This window comes from Talpa europaea (genome assembly GCF_964194135.1).
Source record: "Talpa europaea genome assembly, chromosome: 6".
NCBI lineage: Eukaryota > Metazoa > Chordata > Mammalia > Eulipotyphla > Talpidae > Talpa > Talpa europaea.
Genome location: NC_140072.1, coordinates 75440431 through 75461067, shown reverse-complemented (window position 1 = coordinate 75461067; position 20637 = coordinate 75440431). Strand labels below are relative to the sequence as shown.

The 20637-nt window shown below is 36.5% G+C and overlaps 1 protein-coding gene across 1 annotated transcript in view; it reads left to right on the top strand.

Annotated features, from left to right (window-relative positions):
• Positions 1–20637, top strand: part of MICU2 (mitochondrial calcium uptake 2) — a gene marked incomplete at both ends in the record, with an annotated part of 77335 nt that overhangs the window by 42397 nt on the left and 14301 nt on the right. The window contains 4 exons of the mRNA XM_084234868.1: positions 4515–4562; positions 5502–5584; positions 13609–13668; positions 19641–19738. Coding sequence (XP_084090994.1) covers positions 4515–4562; positions 5502–5584; positions 13609–13668; positions 19641–19738 — 289 coding nt within the window. The remainder of the gene's footprint in view (positions 1–4514; positions 4563–5501; positions 5585–13608; positions 13669–19640; positions 19739–20637) is intronic.

The following is a 20637-nucleotide window of genomic DNA, read 5'->3' as shown; positions in this document are numbered from 1 at the left end:
AGAGTGGAGTGTTGAAGTCTCCCACTATATATGTATTTTCTTAATGTCTGTTTTCAGAGCTGATAATAATTTTCAATTATATTTTGGTGCTCCTTTATTTGGTGAGTATATGTTGATGAGTGTTATTTCTTCCTGATGTATTGTCCCCTTGATCATAATGTAGTGTCCGTCTTTGTCTCTTTTTACCTTTTTTAATTTGAAGTCTGTTTCATCTGATATAGGTAGAGCTGTTCCTGCCTTCTTTTTTGGTCCATTTGCTTGTAGGATTGCTTTCCAACCTTTTGCTTTCAGTCTATTTTTGTCTTTTGTGGTTAAATGTGTTTCCTGGAGACAGCAGAAGGTTGGATTTTCTTTTTTAATCCAGCCTGCTAGTCTCTGTCATTTTATTGATGAGTTTAATCCATTTACATTTATAGCTAATATTGATATGTTGATATCTGTATTTGCCATTTTATTTGTCTTCTTTGTAATTTTATTCCTTGCTTTATTCTGTTCTTGTTCATTCCTCTGTTGGTTTTGTCTTTAGGACTTCTTATAGAATTTTTTGGAGTGGAGGGTTTCGTTGTAATGAATTTCTGGAGTTTCTGTTTGTCTGAAAAGATCCATATTTTTTCTTCATAGAGGAAGGAGAGCTTTGCAGGGTAAAGTATTCTTGGTTGACATTTGCTGTATTGAAGTTTGTTGAATATGTTACTCCATTTTCTTCTTGCCCGTAGTTTTTCTTTGGAGAAGTTTAAAATTAACCTGATTGGTTTTCCCTTATAAGTTACCTGTTTGTTCAGTCTTGCCTGTTTCATTATATTTTCCTTGTCTTGGACTCTTGCAAGCTTTACTATTATGTGTCTTGCTGTAGTTTTCTTTTCATTGTGGTAATTGGGTGTTCTTCTCACTTCTTGTATGTCTATGTTCCTCTCCTTTTTGATGCTTGGGAAGTTTTCTTCAGTTATCTCCTTGAATAATTTCTCAATTCCTTTGTCTCTCTCCTCATCTTCTGGAATGCCTATCACACTTACATTTCCTCTCTTCATGGAGTCTGATAATTGTCGAAGAATGTCTTCATACTTCTTCCTTTGTACTTCTCTCTCCTTTTCTCTTTTGGCTTTTTTTATTTCTGTGTCTTCAAGAGTACTGATCCATTCTTCCATTTCATCGATTCTGTTTTCATAGCTATTCCCAGAGTTCTTTATTCCTCTAGTAATCTTTTAATCTCCTGCATTTCTTTTCTTTCCTTTATTGAGGTCTCAATTTCATTCTTCAGATCAGTGATTATTTGTCTCAAATCATTTTTTTCCTTTTCGTTTCCTTTCTGCTGTTTAACCATGACGATCATTAAATCTCTATTTGAAAGGCCAAAAAGTTCCTCTATGTCATATTTGAGCTCTGGTGACTGTTTTTCTTTTTATCGTGTGTCCTCCTCCTGCAGAATTGCTTGGTTGTTTATACTTTTCCTTCTTCCTGCTGTTTGCTTTCTAATAAGTTCTATGTGTTGGGATGTTGTGCCACTGGTGATGGCAGGCATCTCTTTGGGGTGCTCCTTCAGTGGTGTCAGAACCTGTTTACTACACCAAGTCCAGCACTGTATGCCAAAACTCCACCAGGGTGTTGATGCTGGGTTGCTTGGAATTGTCCCTTACAGTTCCCTCCATCTGTGTTTACTCAATTCCAGCAGGGAATCAGCCAGTTGGTGATTTTCTTTTCTGGTCACTAGATGGCACCAGAGACCTGGACTTGCTGACCTGTGCTTTTTCCCAGTGGTTCTCTGAGAAAAGGATAGGGAGGGGAGCACCTCAACACAGGCTATTGTTCAAGGTGGGTGCTGTGTCTGCCCCATGTTCATCTGGTGCTGTGCTCATAGCTCTGTGGATCCCATGCCCTGAATTCTGCACTCTAGTCTCAATTCCAGGGCTATCAGATTCACTAGATGGCACCAGAGACCTGTACTTGCTGACCTGTGCTTTTTCCCAGTGGTTCTTTGAGAAAAGGATGGGGGAGAAGAGCACCTCAACACAGAGCTATTGTTCAAGGTGGGTGCTGTGTCTGACCCATGTTCATCTGGTGCTGTGCCCATAGCTCTATGGATCCCACGCCCTGAATTCTGTGCTCGTCTCAATTCCAGGGCTATCAGATCCAAAATGCTGGCTGTCACCTGTACAGTGCCCACTGTTATGGGTACATCCCACACCCCAGATCGTCACTTGGCTCAGGTCCAGAATGGGGTCTTTTTCCACACCTTGTTTCCCTTCTTACCCCTGTTTGCGTGACCCACCCCCTCTCAGAGCATGAGGGTAGTTTTGTGATCCCTGGCTTCCAATTATCAGGAAGTTGGTGAATTTGTTCTGATCACTAGTTGGCACCAGAGATCTTTCCTAGTATCCTTCCAGAACTGTGTTTTTTTCCCCTTGGCTCTCTGCGGAACAGAGTGGGTATGGTATGTAGTGACTCAATGGCGTGGGGGTGCTGTGTCTGCCATCTGCCCCACTATCGTGGGCATTCCACGCCACAAATTTCATGCCCCGGTTCTCAGTTCCGAAGCCCTCAGATCCAGGACGTGGGTGGTAGCCCAGTTCAGTTTTGCAGAAATGGCGGTTTTTGAACCCTGCTCCCATGCCCAGGCGCCTGGTTTTTGATTACTCAGTGAGGGTCATTCACCTCAGTGTCAATTCCCATGCATCTCCCCACAAACCTAGGTCACAGCGAGGGAACCTGGGCAGCTACAATCAGCCTCTCCTTTTCGAGTGTATGTGCTTTTCCACACAAGCTTACCTGCTGGCCTTTGGCTATTTGCAGGTCTCTCCTCGGAGTCCTTACCTTCCTTTAATGGCACCTGGAGCCGTTCACTTACCTCCATGGTGTTTCCCACATTGTTCTCCACAGTTTCCATTCACGGGTGCAGTGCCTGCAATAGTTCCTTTCCACTCAGTGTCCCACTTGATCTCTAGTTTTCTAAAAGCATTTAAAATATATACCTTCTATGTCCAGCATTCAGTCCATGGCAAGGTGCTAATCCACATATGGAGCAGCAAACCTCTCCTGTCTTGCCCTCTGCTCCCGCTAGCAGTATATTTCAGTAAATCTGCCTGTTCTACTCCCCATTCTGTCTGGTGAATCCTCTCATCCCCTACAACTCTGGCCTAAACCCCAGTTCTTACACACAATAATAAATAATATAACATAACATAAACCTGAAGTCACTTATAGCTGAAATACTGAATTACCTAGACATAAAATCCTTACCTGAACTACTTTTCACTCTGAGATTCTGTTTTAATTGGAGCTGTTAGGGAATATTCTTCCTACATGAAAGGATAAATACCTACTACCTTTACCCTCTTCACATTTTTTTCCCCTGGTATTATCCACATGAGCATTATTTCAGACAATCACTTTTTAAGTTTCATATTTAGCCTCCTCTATCTCCTGTGGCTTTCCCACTTACAGCATTCCATCTTAACTGAAAATTTTACCCACTAGTCATAGACCATTTTTGGATTTACTGCCTGTATGACGTACATACCTGATCATCTAAACTGTGGAAATGATTTCATCTTTTGGTGTATTCCTGTAACTCTTACATTCATACTCCTCATTGGTATTTAGCATTTTCTGTAAACATTTGTATTTTGGCCTCCTGATGGAAGTATACAGCACCATCTATTAAGAGTTCTTGTCAAAAATCAATCTTGAATCTGGGTGCCTCTGGTTCTAAGAACCAGTTTGTAGGAAATTTAGCAGTTAGGCGAACATGTAAAATGACACAGAGTAGATACAGTTAGCAAAACTTCTAAGAGTGCAATAAACTTTACATGATAAATAACCAGACTTCTTCAACAATTAAGAGGGCGGGTGAAGAATGAAAAGGCAGGACTATAGATTTAAAAAGACTTGAGATACAGGGCTAGCAAAAGAAAAATTTTAAACTTGTGAATCAATGTACTTTTCCATTCCTGCACTAATTCTACAGGAATGTAATTATTTTCTTAAGATAGTCAACATCTACCTCCAAAAGTGAAGATGGGTCATCCTATCTAAACTCCATGTTTGAGAATGGGGAAGAAATGGTTTCCCAAATGAAAATCAAGTTACTGCTATAGGGATTTGATTATTTCATTTTAAATGATAGAATTTGAATTTTGGTATATCTAAATCTGAAAATCAGCTTACTGCTACAGAAAACTTTGGATATCCAAATGTGTTGTTATACCGAACTTATAAGTTTGTTTCACTTGAGATAGTATGAATAATAAAATTTAAGTAGAAATTATGTAAAAATTATGCCAGTTATTGGATACCTCTTATTTGCTGGTCAGCATCCATTCCCCTTATTAATAATAGTAACCTATTAGACTTTTTTTTTTAATATTAGTACTTCAACTCTCTATTATAAAAGTTTTCTTCTGTACCAAAGAGAAGTAATTTAAAATAAAAATGTGGGTGTGTTTTATTAGATGTTTTTGTATAGTATCTATATATGACTTCTGAAACATTTTCTGATGATTTTATTTTATCTCTTTTAGGGCTAATTTCATATACTGAGTATCTTTTCTTGCTTACAATTCTCACTAGTAAGTATCCTGTAATTTTTTTCAAAGATCATCTGGAATTTTCCATTCTTACCAAACAAGATTTTGCAAGTTTGGTATTTCTGTGTTTATTAGTGAAAATATTGTTGGTAGTTTAATTTCTATATCTGTAAAACAGTAGTATTAGATTAGATTATCTCTTTAGGTCCTTCTTCCTCCTTTGAAGTAAGGAACCCCATAACTTTGTCTTTTAAAACAAAAAAGTTTGATCAACAAGACTTAGCCTTCATTTAGGAATATTTAAAAACTCTCACCTAATAGTCTATAAAATTTTCAAACTCAGTGTCATGAAAATCAAGGAAAGATTGAAGAACTTTCACAGCTTAGAGGAGGAAAAGGGGACATAACAATTCCATGCATCATCATTTCTTATATTTGATTCTAGAGGTGAGTGACAGAGGAAAACCATCAAATCTAAATAGACTATAACTTAGTTAATAATGCTATACCAATGTTAATTTCTTAGTTTTTGTAAAGGTACTGTGGTTATGCAAGATCCCTATCATTAGAGGAAGCTGGGTAATGAGTATATGAGAACTTGTATACTATCTTCATAACACTTTTGTAAGTCTAAAAATATTTCAAAATTAAAAATTTATTTTAAGTCTTACTTTGAGGAAGGGAAACAAAAAGTAATAGTCAATATGAAATGGCTATGGTACTATAATGATTACAAGAAAGTTCCTAGTAGAGCTAAAGAAATTAAGTTCTCAAATTAATTTTGCTTTGACGGGCAGAACACTTAATAGCAGAACAGCACACTATTGGGAATATACCACCCTTTGAAAATTGTTATAAGAAGAGATCAGTTTTTTCTCAGTTCAGGCATTTACTCAATTTCTAGAAGCTTATTTCAAAATTTGAAGATTATAGATCTGCAAACAATTTGTATTTAAATTGTTCATATTCACTTGATTGCAGAACCTCATTCTGGGTTTCATGTTGCTTTTAAAATGCTGGATGCAGATGGTGATGAGATGGTTGAAAAAAGGGAATTTTTTAAGGTAAGTAGATTCTAGTTATTTTTGTTTTATAATAATGGCACCTAGATTTCTGTGTGATAATTTTATTTCCATAAAAATTGAAATTATATCCACTGCTTACATATATCATCTCAAAAAATTATGTATACATTTAAAAACATTAAATTGTTTTTATAATAAAGCCTTGAGGAAACTGTTAGGAAACAGTGCATAAGATTCTGAAAGGAGAAATAAGGTTAAGCTTCTACATTTTTTAGTTTTATTTTTATGATTTTAGCTAATAAGAATACAATATAAATATCTTCCTAGATATGCTGAAAGTTATTCATATGTCCTCCACCCCCCCCAAAAAAAAAAATGAATGAGAGAAATAAAAACTTCAGCATTTATAAAGAATAAATAGGGGGGACAATAAAAAAAAGGGCAGGGGACATAAATAGGTACATCTCCAAAGAAGACATAAAGATGGCCAGCAGACACATGAAGATATGTTCATCACTTACCATCAGGGAAATGCAAATCAAAACCCAGTGAAATTACTGCCTCACACCTGTGAGAATGGTCCATATAAAATAGACCAGAAACAGTAACGTGCTTACAGAGGTGTGGAGAAAAAGGAACGCTGTTGGTAGGAATGTGTAGTGGCCCACCCTCCAGGAGAGAGTGAGGAATTGACTGCAAAGATACATGCAGGAACTCTCTGGAGTGCTAAAAATATTTTAGGGCTCAATTAGGATTGTAGTTACATGTGTATATAAATTTGTCAAAACTCATTAAGCTGTACACTTTAAACAGGTACATTTTATTGTGTGTATATCTCTCAGTAAATCCCTTTGACAAGGTTCATACAATGGGCTTTGCAAATATAATTTCAGAAATACTGGTTTCATATATAAGAAACTACCTCAAAGAGTAGAAACAAAGGACACAACAAAAAATGTCCTAAATAGAGGAAAATGCGTAAAACAGTGGGATCTTACAAAAATTAGGTTTATACATATAGCATGTTTGGAAGTTATCTGGAGGAGAATGTATAGTGTATCAATCCAAGCCTATAAAATGTACTTTGTGCTGATCTTAGAAATAAAACACTAAGCTTGATAACCCATGGAACAGTATGTCTATTTAAAATAGCAACGTAGAGCAGAAAATGCTTACATTATATTTTAATAATTATTGCCATTGGGACCTCGCTCGTCACTCAGGGGTTAAAATCTCAGTGCTGTCAAGCAGTTGGCAGCAGGTGCTGCCTGAGTTCAATCCCCAGCCAGGGAGCTAACCCAAATGACGCAGTGACTTCTCCTGTGTTGCCGGCTGCTCCCTTTAGCAGTGTATTTCAGTAGATCTGCCTGTTCTGCTCCCCAATCTGTCTCTGGTGAATACTCACCCCCCGCACCTCTGGCCTGTACCTGCCGGGGACCAGCCTCCGGCAAAACGTCTTGCCAGGGGTTCCTGAAAGGATGAGACGGCCTAGGCGAAAACGAAAGAACTGAAAACTTAAGGGCTGAGGGGAAGGGGATGAGGTAGAATGAGGAGACACTGACACTTGGTGAGGTGCTAGTATTTTTTGCCGAGAGACTCAGCAGGTTTTTATTTATTCATTATTAGTAATAATAAGAAGAAAATACATTATCAAGTGTAAAGCATAAACAATTAGTATATTATGTTTCCCATAGACTACTGGCCCCTACAGGTCTCAGCTAGACGGCAGCTCTCAAGGTTAACAGATAATAAACCAAACCTAACATTAAAGCTACTTATTTTTTTATTTAGACAATTATTAAATACAGTGAATAACCGCCAGTGCATCCCTATCAGCTAAAGCCTAAGCATCAAAGGACTATTCTATTCACATGACCTTCAGCCGGAGACCAGCTGCAGTTCAGCTATCAGAACTTTTTCTACCTAGAAACTCCTTAACTCAAATAGCTTCATATTAAAAACTTTCCCAAGAAACTTCAAGAGAAAACAAAATAGAAGGACCTGCTATGATTATTGTATTGTAATGCTTGTCAGGCATATTCAATAAGTTGTCTTCCATTGTCAAGTAGGCCAAATTGTTTAATAATTAGTTTCTAATTTTCCATGCCGTTTATTTGCAATATACTGATGCATATAATATAGTGCCTAATGTACTTTTTTGGGAAATTTTTTCTTATTTATGACCAAGAACAAAAAGTGAAGGAATGTTACATCTTCAACCTCACGGTGTGAGGCACAAGGAATCTTCAGCCCCACGGTGTGAGGCCCTTTGGCTTCGGCCCCACGGTGTGAGGCCCTTTGGGCTTCGCTGCTTGCCAGTGTCTTATCTGGCTGGGGCATCAAGGCCTCCTGCAGCATGTACCCCAGTTCTTGTATGTATAAATAAATAAATCTTTAAAAAGAAAAAGATACAGCAGTGGATGAGATTAACTTAAAGGAACTTATATTCTAGAAAGAAAGATTGATAATTAATGAATAAATGTATAAAATAATGTAAGATGTTCTCTTATGCGTAAATAAGTAAAAATAAATCTTTTTAAAAAGTAAAATATTACCTTGTCATTGTATTAGAAAACTTAAGTATATAGTATCTTATATTTGAAAATGTAAGTATTTCTTAAAAGCATATTTGAAGGGTCAGGTTTTGTTTGTTTTGGAGTTTTTGTTTGTTTTTATAGCTTATCTGAATGTTTCCCCAGTAAATTTTATTTATTGCTCTTCCTACCATAAGTGCAAGAAATGAGAATTACTTTTATACCAAAATGTAGATGTAATAAAAGTGATTTGAAAGCAAATGCAAAGATAATGTTAAAATACATCAATATAAAGTCTTGTGAAAACCTTCTAAATCATAAATTGACTCAGTTTGTTACTTTTCATGTTTGGTGGTACATTCATGTTCTATTAAAAGCCAGATCTAGAAATCGTGTTGATAAGTGTATTGCTTGGTTCTTTATCCTAAGAATAAATAAAATGGTAACTGTACATATAAACTGTTCTCTGTGGATAATAAACACCACCAGTGGTGATCAAAACAAGTAATAGTTAATCCATTTAATATGGATTTACCACTCCCCATACCTCTGGCCTGTACCCCAGTTCTTGTATGCATAAATAGATAAATCTTTAAAAGAAAAATCTCCTTTTTGGAATCAATGCCAGGGTTTCAGTGTGATTTCTTTAAACAGTAAATTAATGACAAATGTATTTTACTAGTATAAATTTCTCCTAAGGTGATGCTTTTATTTCACATCACTTTCATACAGGTAAGAAGGACTGTGCTCTTAATATAGCAGTGTTATAATTTTATTATGCAAAATATATGTGCTAGAGTTACTGTTAACTAAATACAATACCTTCAGTATAATTTATTCTTGAATTTGGAATAATCTTGTTTCAGAATTTACACAATGATGCTCCTGAAAGTGAAATAAGTTAAAGTGATTGTACATACCTTTCTTCATTTTTAGCCTGAAATTAAATATGAACCAGTATGAATTTAAATGGTTGACTTGATAGTACTTCTTCATTCAAAATTTGTCTTTGGTGAATTTGTCCTCATGCTTCTTTTACCACCTGTGTATAAAAACTGTACCTTCTTTCTGTTTTTCTAACAGAACACCCCAATTTCTACCAGAAACTTTGCTCTTCCTTCTTTGAAACCCTTTCCCCAATTCTTTTCATAGCTTTTAATAATTACATTCTTAGCCCAAATGGCATGTCCTCAAAAGAACCACATAAAGTAAGCCTATTTAACAGTAACTCTTCCACTGAAGTCTCTGAATCATGTTACCCTACCTTATTTTATTTTAATTGGTCATAACACTTTACTATCTGAAATTCTCTTAATTAATTGTTCTCAAATTTGTTATCTCTAGCCCAGTATTATGGTAAGTTCACTGAAAACAAGGACACTATCTGCCCTTAAGGGCAGAGGACTATATATAATCCTTAAGGACTATATTTGCAACACTTAGAACAGCACTTTCAACCATAATAGGCACTTAGTACATTGCTTTCATGAATCGATTTCATGTACAACTGTTTTAAGTAACTTAGTAGACCAGGGAAACCTTTTAGCTTAAGAAAATAGCTGGGCACACAACGTTTGTCCTTTTTTTTAAATGGAACTATTACTATAGTACTGTATATTAGAACATGTCCACCAAAAAAGGTTCAAGAAAATCTATGGCATAGAGATCTGTACAACATAGTGCATATAGTCAACAATATGGTGTTATGTACTTAAAAACTTAAGAGGGTACATCATCACAGGCTAAGCATTTTTACCACCAAAAATAAAAATCAGAGGCTAACAACTCTTTTGGGGTGATATGTTTGTTACCTTGATTACAGTGATGAATCACAAGTGTGTGTATATGTCCAAAGTCATCCAAATATATGCATTAAGTATGTGCAGTTTTTATATAATAAAGCTAATAAAGAGAAAATGTTTATGGTACCTTGATTCACTGTAGCTGAAGACAATGCAAACATCAATCAGGAGGTGATGAATGGACAAATAGTTATCTTCATATAATGGCATACAACTCACCATTATAAATAGAAACAAACTACTGATACACAAAGGACATGGAACAATCTCAAAACCTTTATGCTGAGTGAAAGAAAGAGTGCACAGGGACTTTTAGTGACAGAATCAATGTGCCAGGCAGTGAGGAAATAGCCAGGGACCATGGGGCTTGGGCTGACAGCAGGTGACTGAGCAGGCAGCAGCCTCCATGTGGGTAGAAACATATGCAGAGGGCCAACCTAGCCACAATGCACCTGTTAGCACGGACCCCTTTCAATGCTACTGTTCTCAATGTTGGCCAATTTGCCTATCTGACAGTGAGCTTACAGAGCTCAGATTCCTGTGCCCATGACTCATGGACAGGAGGAAGCTAGAGCACATGCACAGAAGCCTTGCTCACTCCTTGCTGAACAGGCAGAACAAACTGGAGAGAGGGAGCACACTACCATGCTGCACGAGCTGCTCATCTGCCTGTGCCACACCTACCTGCTATGGCACCAGAAGAGTGAGACATGAATGCAGCATTTGATATATATATATATATGATGATGTGAGGAATGCTGAAGAAGACTGATTTGTCAACTTTTTTTTTATTTATTTTTATTCAAGAACCAGGGTACAAGCCAGGTGTGCGGGAGGGTGAGAAGATTCATCAGAGAGAGAGCAGGAAACCGAACAGGCAGACAGTGGAAATACACTGCTGAGGGGAGCAGCAGGCAAGACAGGAGAGGTCTATCACCCCATGTGGGTATCTCCGCGGCCGGCGGGGATCAAACCGGCACTGCAGAGACTGCGGACAGCTTCACAGCGCTGCGCTCAATCACCTGTGCCACCAGGGAGGCCCTCAACTTTATTTTTGTAAAGATTTATTTATTTATGCATACAAGAACTGGGGTACAGACCAGAGGTGTGAGGGATGAGAAGACTCACCAGAGACAGAGTGGGGAACAGAACAGGCAGACTGACTGAAATACACTGCTGAGGAGAGCAGCAGGCGAACCAGGAGAGGTCTGATGCGCCGTATGGGTAGATCCCTGGCTGAGGATAGCTTCATAGGTTGTGTCTTAACCCGTTGAGCCACCAGGAAGGCCCTAATTTGTCAACTTTAAAGTGTCTGACACAATAATGTCTCAGTGAAGTATCCGAGGAATCTGACAGCAGGTGAAGGAGACTCACAATCTGAGAGAGAGCACCAAGAGACGACATGACCACCTGTCTCCTGGTGAAGACTCTCAGGGCCTCCTAGATAAACTGGTCAGAAGAGTAATCAGCCATCCGAGGACCTCTGGAGGGAGAATGGGAGCAGGACCCACAACACCAGTGTCACTGAACTCAGACAAGACAGGTCCCAGAAGCCCCCTAAGGTCCCAGGTGCACTTCTCCAGAGGACTGGGGATCAATGCAATCTGAAGTTGGATCCTCTCCAACTTTTACCAGTGCTGATAAAATGCCTCCCATGTACCCAGCACTGTAAAAACCCAGCATTGAACATGATGACAGCCCCTCCTCTCTACCAGCCTCCAAATTGAAACTAGCATTTATTGAGCAGGAGGACTTTTGGGTACTGGAATAAATTTAACTTACTCCTCATTTTTACCCCTGGAAGAGAGAGTGTGGTGTTACCATTAAATGATTTCCTACAGGAGAGAATTTTGGAACCATGCATCCAGCACGTAGAAGAAACCTTAAAAATTTGCAGTTATTGTCGTTGTTATTCTGTAGGTGAGGAAACAAGTTTGGAGGTTGAGAAGCTGGGGGATAGTCAGAGTAGTAGTAACAGGAGAGTGGAGGTTGGCAGCAGCACTGTTGGACACCAGAACCCATATTTGTAGCCATTCCACCACTTTGCTATGCCCATAGATATCCAAAGGTTCTGTGACTGTACCAGGGTGGTGAGATGGGGGTGAGATGCACCTGAATTTGGTGTCCAAATGCCTGGTGTACACATGCTCCAGTTCTTTGCCCTTGAGTGAATTGAGTCCTCTTAGACTCATAAAGTTGGGAGAAAATTGAGGTACTGATGCACCATCACCACTCTGCAGATGTTGATCCTCAGAATTATGATTCCTGTGATTTCACAGCATGGTATTATTTTGTATCAAGATCACTATCTTTCTGATAACAGAATTGGCAAGGGAGCTGGATCCTATAATTTTAAAAGGTAATATTTTTTCCTCCCACAGAGGAGTTTGTAATCCTATTAAAGCCTTTATAGTTAGGCAAGTGGGTGGGGGGATGGGGAGACAAGAAAGAAGGAAATACCAAAAAATACATTCTATTTAGTATCACATATTTGGATTTCTAAATTAAGTGAAACTAATTTAGGTAGGGGGGTGGACTGTAATTCAGCTTCAGTAGGGATGTAGAAAGAAAGGAATGACTAAGAAGAGACAAAAACTTGTTCTAATGTCTAAAAGGAATATGGATTAATCAGGTGTATACATTTGTCAAAATTGTATGGCCAAAATTGTACACTTCAATGTATGTAAGTTTTTCCTGAGAGCTACAAATAATTACAAAGAGAATAGGAAGTAAATAAAAGTATAAATGAACCTTGAATACCAAAATACCAATAATTGTTGAAGCCGAATAATGCGTATATGGTTGGTTATTACAGAATTCCTTTACTTGCTGTGTTTGAAATTTTGCATAATAAAAATATTTTAAGGAAGATACAGTAAAATAAGGGAGAGATGTCCTAGAATAAGTATAGGGGAGTCGGAGTTGAAAAGTTGAGTAGGAATTTAGAGAACTAGAGATATACCATTTCCCTAAAACAAACATAATAATAGTAGCAATTTGAGATAATTAATTTGGAATTTAGATGCAGCAATTTTCAAAGAAATACCTGTTAACATAAAAATTGCCTACAAGAAAATGGGTGAAGATTTGTCTCCTAATCTAAATTTGTAGTCAGAGGTTTTGCCATTTGATTTTTCTTAAACCTTTTTTTTTTTCCACTTGCTATCACATGAGGATTGGTATAAATGACTCTGAAAGGTAAGGTAGGTTTTTTAATGTACTCAATCTTGAGGTACTGTTGACAATTTTATAATTAACTGAACTATAGGTCTTTAAACTCTGTTAATACTTTATAAATGCATAAAATGAAAAGGAAGAACATTTATATGCTATAAATAGCTTTGGCTATTCCAAGATGCAGTTTGAAAATGTGACTATAAATTATCAGTGATACATGAAATTAATTATGAATAAAAATTCTCTTGCAAGTAGGACACAGGTAAAAACATGGCTCAATAGAGTGATGCCTTTATAATACATGTTAAGTAAGGCAGTTTTCTTAAGGGGAAAAAGATGACCCAGAATATAGTAGTAAACATTAATATTTGAATATCTATTTCTCCTTTTATTCTTACATAATTTAGTAAAAAATATAGTAAAAAAAATGTTAGGTGTTGTATTACAAAAAGTTAACTAATATTTATAATTAAAACTTGGCATCTGTTTTTTAGGTTGTTTTGAAAAATCAATAGATGTACATCTAAATATATGTTTATAATCTTTTTAGCTGCAAAAGATCTTAAGTAAAGAAGACGATTTGAAGACAGCTAATGAAAGAGAATGCCAGGTATGTACAAGCTATTTCCAAATGGATGATGATTATAATAGCAGCTCTGTTCTGTTTGTTCAAATAACTCTTCCCAAATAGTTGGGAAAATTATAATTTGTGTGTGTGTGTGTGTGAGTGTTGGATTACATACTTATTTGTGTTTTAGAAGTACAGGATCACCCCCTTCCTTCCTTCCTTCTTGTCTCCCCCCCCACCCCCACCCACTTGCCTAACTATAAAGGGATTGGCTTTAATAGGATTACAAATTCCTCTGTGGCAGGAAAAAAGATTACTTTTTAAAATTACAGGATCCAGCTCCCTTGCCAATTCTGTTATCAGAAAGGTAGTGACTTTGATACACAATAGTACCGTGTTCTGAAATCACAAAGCACCCACAGTCCATTCCATTCTCATATTCCATTGTGCCCAATATAGGTGTGGGTTTATTTCTGGGCTCTCGATACTATTCCTTTGGTCTGCGTGTCTGTTTTTTGTTCCAGCAGCATGTTTTAATTTTTGTGGCTTTGCAACATAGTTTGAAGTCCGGGAGTGTGATATTGCCGTTCTTCCCCTTTTTTTTGTTAGGATTGCTTTGTCTATTTGGGGTCTTTTGCAGTTCCATGTGAATTACAATAATGTTTGTTCCATTTCTTTGAGGATGCTATTGAGGCTTTGATAGAGATTGCATTGAATCTTTATATTCCTTTTGGGTGGGATGCCATTTTGACAATGCTGATTCTTCCAATCATTAGCAAGGAATAGCTTTCCATTTCTTTATGTCTATTTCTTTTAGCAGTGTTTTATAGTTTTTTTTTGTATAGGTACTTCACCTCTTTTAAATTTATGCCTAGGTATTTAATAAATTTTTTGGTGTTACCGTGACTAGAATGGCTTTCTTAATTTCTTCCTCTTTTAGCTCCTTGTTTGCATATAGGAAGACACCTGATTTTTGTGTATTGATTTTGCAGCTTGATACTTTTGATAAATTGATTTATTGTTTCAATTAGGTTTTGTAGTAGAGTTTTTAGAGTTCTCTGTGTCTATAATCATGTCATCTGCAAATTGTGGTAGTTTTACTTCTATCCTAATTTTCTTTTACATAGCTCTAGCTAGGATTTCCAATACTGTGTGGAGTAAGCTGTAAGAAAGTGGACATCCTTGTCTTGTTCTAGATCTTAGTAGAAAACCCTTCAGGTTTTCACTGTTGAGAATTATGCTAGCTAGGGTTTGCCATGTGTGGTCTTTATTATGTTGAGGTATAATCCATCCAGGTATATTCCATATAATGACATATATATATAAATACCCAGGTTTTTTGAGGGTTTTAATCATAAATGAATGTCGAAACTTAAAAGTGCTTTTGGTGTGATCTTTATCTTTCCTTTTCTGATGTGATAAATTATATTGATTGATTTTCAGTTATTGAACCATTCTGTGGCTCTGCTATAAATCCTACTTGTGTATTGTTGAATTCAGTTTGCTAAAATTTTGTTGTGGCTTCTTGCATCTGTATTCATTAGGAAAATTAGTTCTATAATTTCGTTTCTTTTTCTTTTTTTTTTTTTTTTTTTTTTTTTTTGGCCATGTCTTTGCCTGGCTTGGGTACCAGTGATATGGGCCTCATAAAATGTGTTTTGAAGTATTCACTTTTTCTTAATTTTCTGAAAGAGTTTGAGCATAATAGGTATTTGTTCATCTTTCAAGGTTTGATAGAACTCACTAGTGAAACCATCTGGTCCTGGGCTTTGTGTTTTTTGTTTTTGGGGTTTTTTTTTGATATGGGAGATTTTTGATTACTGTTTCCATTTCATTGAGTATAATTGTTTATTCAGATTTTCTATATCTTCTCTGTTTAGTCTCAGATGATTATATGTTTCTGAGAATTTGTCCATCTCTTCTAGGAAACTGAACTTACTAGCATACAAATGTTCATAGTCTTATAATCCTCTGAATTTCTGAGATGTCTATAATTTCTCTTTGGTTTCTAATCCAATTTGAGTTCTCTCCCCTCTTTGTGAACTCAGCTAGAATTTTGTCTATTTTTTTAATTCTTTCAAAGAACCAGAGGTATGGGCCTCCCCCGGTGGCGCAGCGGTTGAGCGCTGGGCTGCAAAGCTGCCCACAGCCTCTGCAGCGCCAGTTCGATCCCTGGCCACCAGCGAGGGTCCCACATGGCACGACAGACCTCTCCTGCCGCCTGCTGCTCCCCTCAGCAGTGTATTTCATCAGTCTGCCTGTTCTGTTCCCCGCTCTGGTGAATTCTGGTGAATTCACCTCTGGTGAATTCTCTCACCCTCCCGCGCTTCTTACTGTACCCAGTGCTTGTATAAATAAATAAATAAATCTTTTAAAAAAGAAAAAAAAAGGGGCCTCCCCCGTGGCGCAGCAGTTGAGCGCTGGGTTGCGAAGCTGCCCGTGACCTCTGCGGCGCCGGTTCAATCCCCGGCTGCTCCCCGGCCACTGGAGGAGGGTCCCACATGGCGCGCAGACCTCTCCTGCCGCCCGCTGCTCCCCTCAGCAGTGTACTTCGGTCCTTCTGCCTGCTCTGCTCCCCGCTCTGGCTCTGGTGAATTCTCTCACCCTCCCGCGCTTCTGACTGTACCCAGTGCATGTATAAACAAACAAACAAACAAGTAAAATAAATAAATAAAGCATGCCTCTATAAAAAAAAAAAAAAGAAAGAACCAGAGGTATTGTTTTCCAGCATTTATGATGTATTCTTTTATCATCTGGTTATATCAAAATAACTTCCAAATGAATACAAATTTCAATGTCAAAAATCAAACTTTGGATATACTATAAGAACATGCAAGTAACTATTTTTATATTCTTGAGATATGTTCTGTTCCAAGGCCATTAAAGAAAATTTGACTACTGTTGTTTTTGTTTTTGTTTTTTAACAACTAACATCTCAGTAGAAAACAGGCGAAAAGCCTAAAGAGGCAATTGGCAGAAGTAACACAAATGATAACAAATGTGAATAATCAAAGAAATGCACTGTGAAAAAATAGTGTTTTGGTTTTGTACTTTATTTTTCCTTATTGATTGGTAAAGATAAATGATTGATAATCTTTGGTGTTCCCTAAGATTTGAGGGTGTTTGCAAAATTCAAACACATATCCCATTTGACCCAACAGTTTCACTTCTCGGAATTTATAAATGCAGACATATAATGATATATATATAACAATATTTCTCAGAGCAGCATGTGTATTTTAAAAATTTGGAAATGGTCTAGCAGTAGGAAAAGAGCTCATTACATTATGGCAGGCATTCTTGGCTAGCACACATCTACTGTGTGAGATTTCCCTACTGCCAAGAGGAAGGGGCAATTTGGGCCTTTTCATTCTGTTCACTGATAAACACAAGAATGGAAAAAAAAGGAATATATATTTAATAAAAAGAAATAAAGTAACATTGCTTGCTGTAGTGAAAAATGTTACACATAGAATAACACATATAATGCAATAACCATTAAAAATCATGGCATATCTATATTAAGAAATATGCTCCATTTTAAAAAGAAAAATGTATAAAATAATTTTATTTGCTTAAGTCTCTTCAACAAATGATGCTAGCACAGTTGGATATCCACTTGCAAAAGAATGACAGTGGACTTCTACTTCACACTGTATACAAAAATTACTGAAATGAGTCAAAGACTTAAATGTAAAAGCTAAAACATAAAACTCTTAGAAGAAAACAGAAGAGCAACTTCATGATTGGATTTGGCAGTCATTTCTTAGATATAACACTAAAAACACAAGCAATGGAAGAAAAAAGAGATATGTTGGACTTCATCAAGATTAAACCTTTTTTCCATCAAAGAACACTATTAAGAGAGTAAAAGACAGCCTACAGAATGGGAGGAAATATTTGCAAATCATATATTCATAAGGTTCTATACTAGGATTTACATAAAGAACCTCTATAACTCAATAGTAACAGTACAAACAACCCAATTAAAACTTAACAAAGGATTTGAATAGACATTTACCTAAGAGAATATGTGCAAATTAGCAACAAACACATGAAAAGATGCTCGACATCACTAATTATTAGAGCAATGCACCCATGATTGCAAGGATGCAAAGAAACTGGATCATTCATTCTTTTCTAGTGGGAATGTAAAATTATACTGCCTATAATGAAACACTGATTGTACTCCTGGCATTGATGCCAGAAAAATGGAAGCCTGTGTTCACACAAAAATCTCTATAGATGTTTTTAGTAACTGTTTTTTAACTTTATTTTCCCAAACTGGAAATAACACAGATGTCATACAACTGTAGTGATCCATTATAATGGAGTACTATTCTGCAATATAAAGGAACAAACTATTGACATAGCAACAACCTGGATGGATATCTAGAGAATTATATTTTTAAAAATGCCAGTACAAAAGGTTACATATTGTTATGATCCATTTTTGAAATGACGAAATTGTAGAAAAGGAGAATTGATCAGTGGTTGCCAAAGGATAAAGAGGGGTGAGGGGGGGAGGGATCTGTGACTATAATAAGAAAGCATTATGAGGAATCCTTATGGTAAAGGATTTTTTCTTTTTGTACACTATCAAATTGACGTGCTCTTTTGGCATATGTCACCATTGGAGGACATTGAGTAAAGCGTGCAAGAGATCTTTCTGCATTGTATCTTAATATTGTGTGTGAATCTGCAATTACCTCAAAATAGAAAAAATAATTTTGATATAAGGATTCATAGGGATAAACATTTGATCCTTAGACTATGTGTTCTCCTAGACTGGATTGTTTGTGTTCTTCTGCTTCTTGCTGCAATGCCTTTGCTTAGTTGTCACATCATTTTTCTTGCTTGTGTGAATACTCTGTCTAGACCTTCTCTTTACACTGGTAGAGTCTGAATAAAATTCTCCATGATAGTCTTCCCACCTTACTTGGAACTAATTTACCTTGCATTTTGATTCACTCTTCTGTACAATGAAGAAATAGAGGCAAAGAAGAGTTCTTTGGGCTAAATGCAGCCTTTGCCAAATGTATTTAAGTTCTATCCTCTCTTCTGTGATCAGGAAAAGTCCTAAACCACAGACTACTACACCCCTCCAAAGTAATTTCCCACTGTTTGGGCTTCTGAGTAGTCCCTCTATTTAACATCATGTCTTGGAATCCCTACCTCCCACTGCCCAAGTCTCATGAAGTTATATAGCAACTTTTATTGGAATTTTTCCATGACTTGTTCCAGGGTTACCTTCTTTACCCCACTAACGTACTTGTTGCTAACTTGAAAGTTTTTACACAGTTAGTTCTAATAATAATCTCACTTCCTACTGCTGTTGCTAAGAAGTAGAGTTAAGGATAGGATTAGGGGACATACTAGACTATACAACATGTAAATCTAGTTTTCTTTATCTGATATTTTTCAAAATATTTGTCTTAAAATTGTAGCCCTTTTTTGTTGTTAATCTTTTAGCAGTTTTTCTTGATTGTTTTTGTTTAAAGATTTGGAGGAAAGACTTTTTGAATCTCTTTTACTTATTTAATGAAATTATAATTAGAAAAAGCAAATGTATTTCTGACATTCAGCAAAAACTCACTTTCCTGATTTAATTCGCTGTGCTGCTTCATTAAAAATGCTTTGAAAGTACATTTTGAAATGATTTATTTCACTATTCTCAACACGTTTTTTTTGTTTGTTTGTTTGTTTTTTTGCCTCGCCTAAGATTTCATTTGCTATTGAAGTCTACAGTGAGTATTTTGTTTCAAACCCTTGTTGTTTTTCTCCTGCTTGAACAAAGATGATTATAGAACAGTGTTAGGCAGTTACGGAGTGGTGGCTGCATATCTCTTTTCCACCTTGTGGTTGTTACAAGAGTCTTTTATGGATACTGTCCTAAGAGTCCCAGATTAAGTCTATATTTCTTCTTGGTTACAATTACATGAAGTCATTGTGTGTGTGTGTATGTATGTATATATATATATATATATATATATATATATATTTTTTTTTTATAGAACACAACAGTGAAAGATTGTGATGTTACCACAACCCTTGAGATTCATTTCTTTGGAAAAAGAGGAGAAAAAAAACTTCATTATAGAGAATTTCGAAGGTAAATGCCAATATTTTCATTTAAGGAAATTTTACAAGTAAGAAGTAAAGAAACTGAATATATTCATTTCCTGCAACTGCAGACCATAAAACTAAATACTATGTGTCAATCTCTATGGTATTCATCTCTGAGAACAAAACCTATGAAATACATAGTTTTACATGTTCAAAAATATATCTAAACTATTATGAAAGATAATATGTTTTATAAAATAAAATATTTATTTTTAGTAACTTAATGTTTGCAGCCACATCTATCAATTAGTTTCATAATGTAAAACAAAACAGCCCAACTTAAAACATTGATCATTTATTATTTCCATAGTGGGTTTTTTTGGTTTTTTTTATAATAAATTTTATTTTTATATTCCCCATACAATTGCAACCCCCTTATTTTGACCCCAATCCCTCCCCTCCCCCCCTACCCCCCATAGAGTGTCTCTGGTTCATAGTTTTGTGTTGATTTTGATTTTTCACTTTCTTATAGTTATTCATTTTCCTGGTCCCTTATTTAAGTTTTCTAGATTCCTGCTATGACTGAGACCATCTGGTATTTTTCTTTTTCTTTCTGGCTTATTTCGCTGAGCATGATCCCTTCCAGCTCCATCCATGTTGCTGCAAATTGCATGTGTTTATCTTTTTTGAATGCTGAGTAATATTTCATGGTATATATGTACCACATCTTCTTGATCCAGTCATCTATTTTTGGGCATTTGGGTTGTTTCCAAAGCTTAGCTATTGTAAACAGTGCTGCTATAAACATAGGGGTGCAGGTGCTCTTTGGAATTGATGTTTCTGTGTCCTTTGGGTAAATACCTAGGAGTGGAATTGCTGGATCATATGGAAGCTCTATGTTTAGTAGGTCCAGAAATCTCCACACAGTTCTCCATAGTGGTTGGA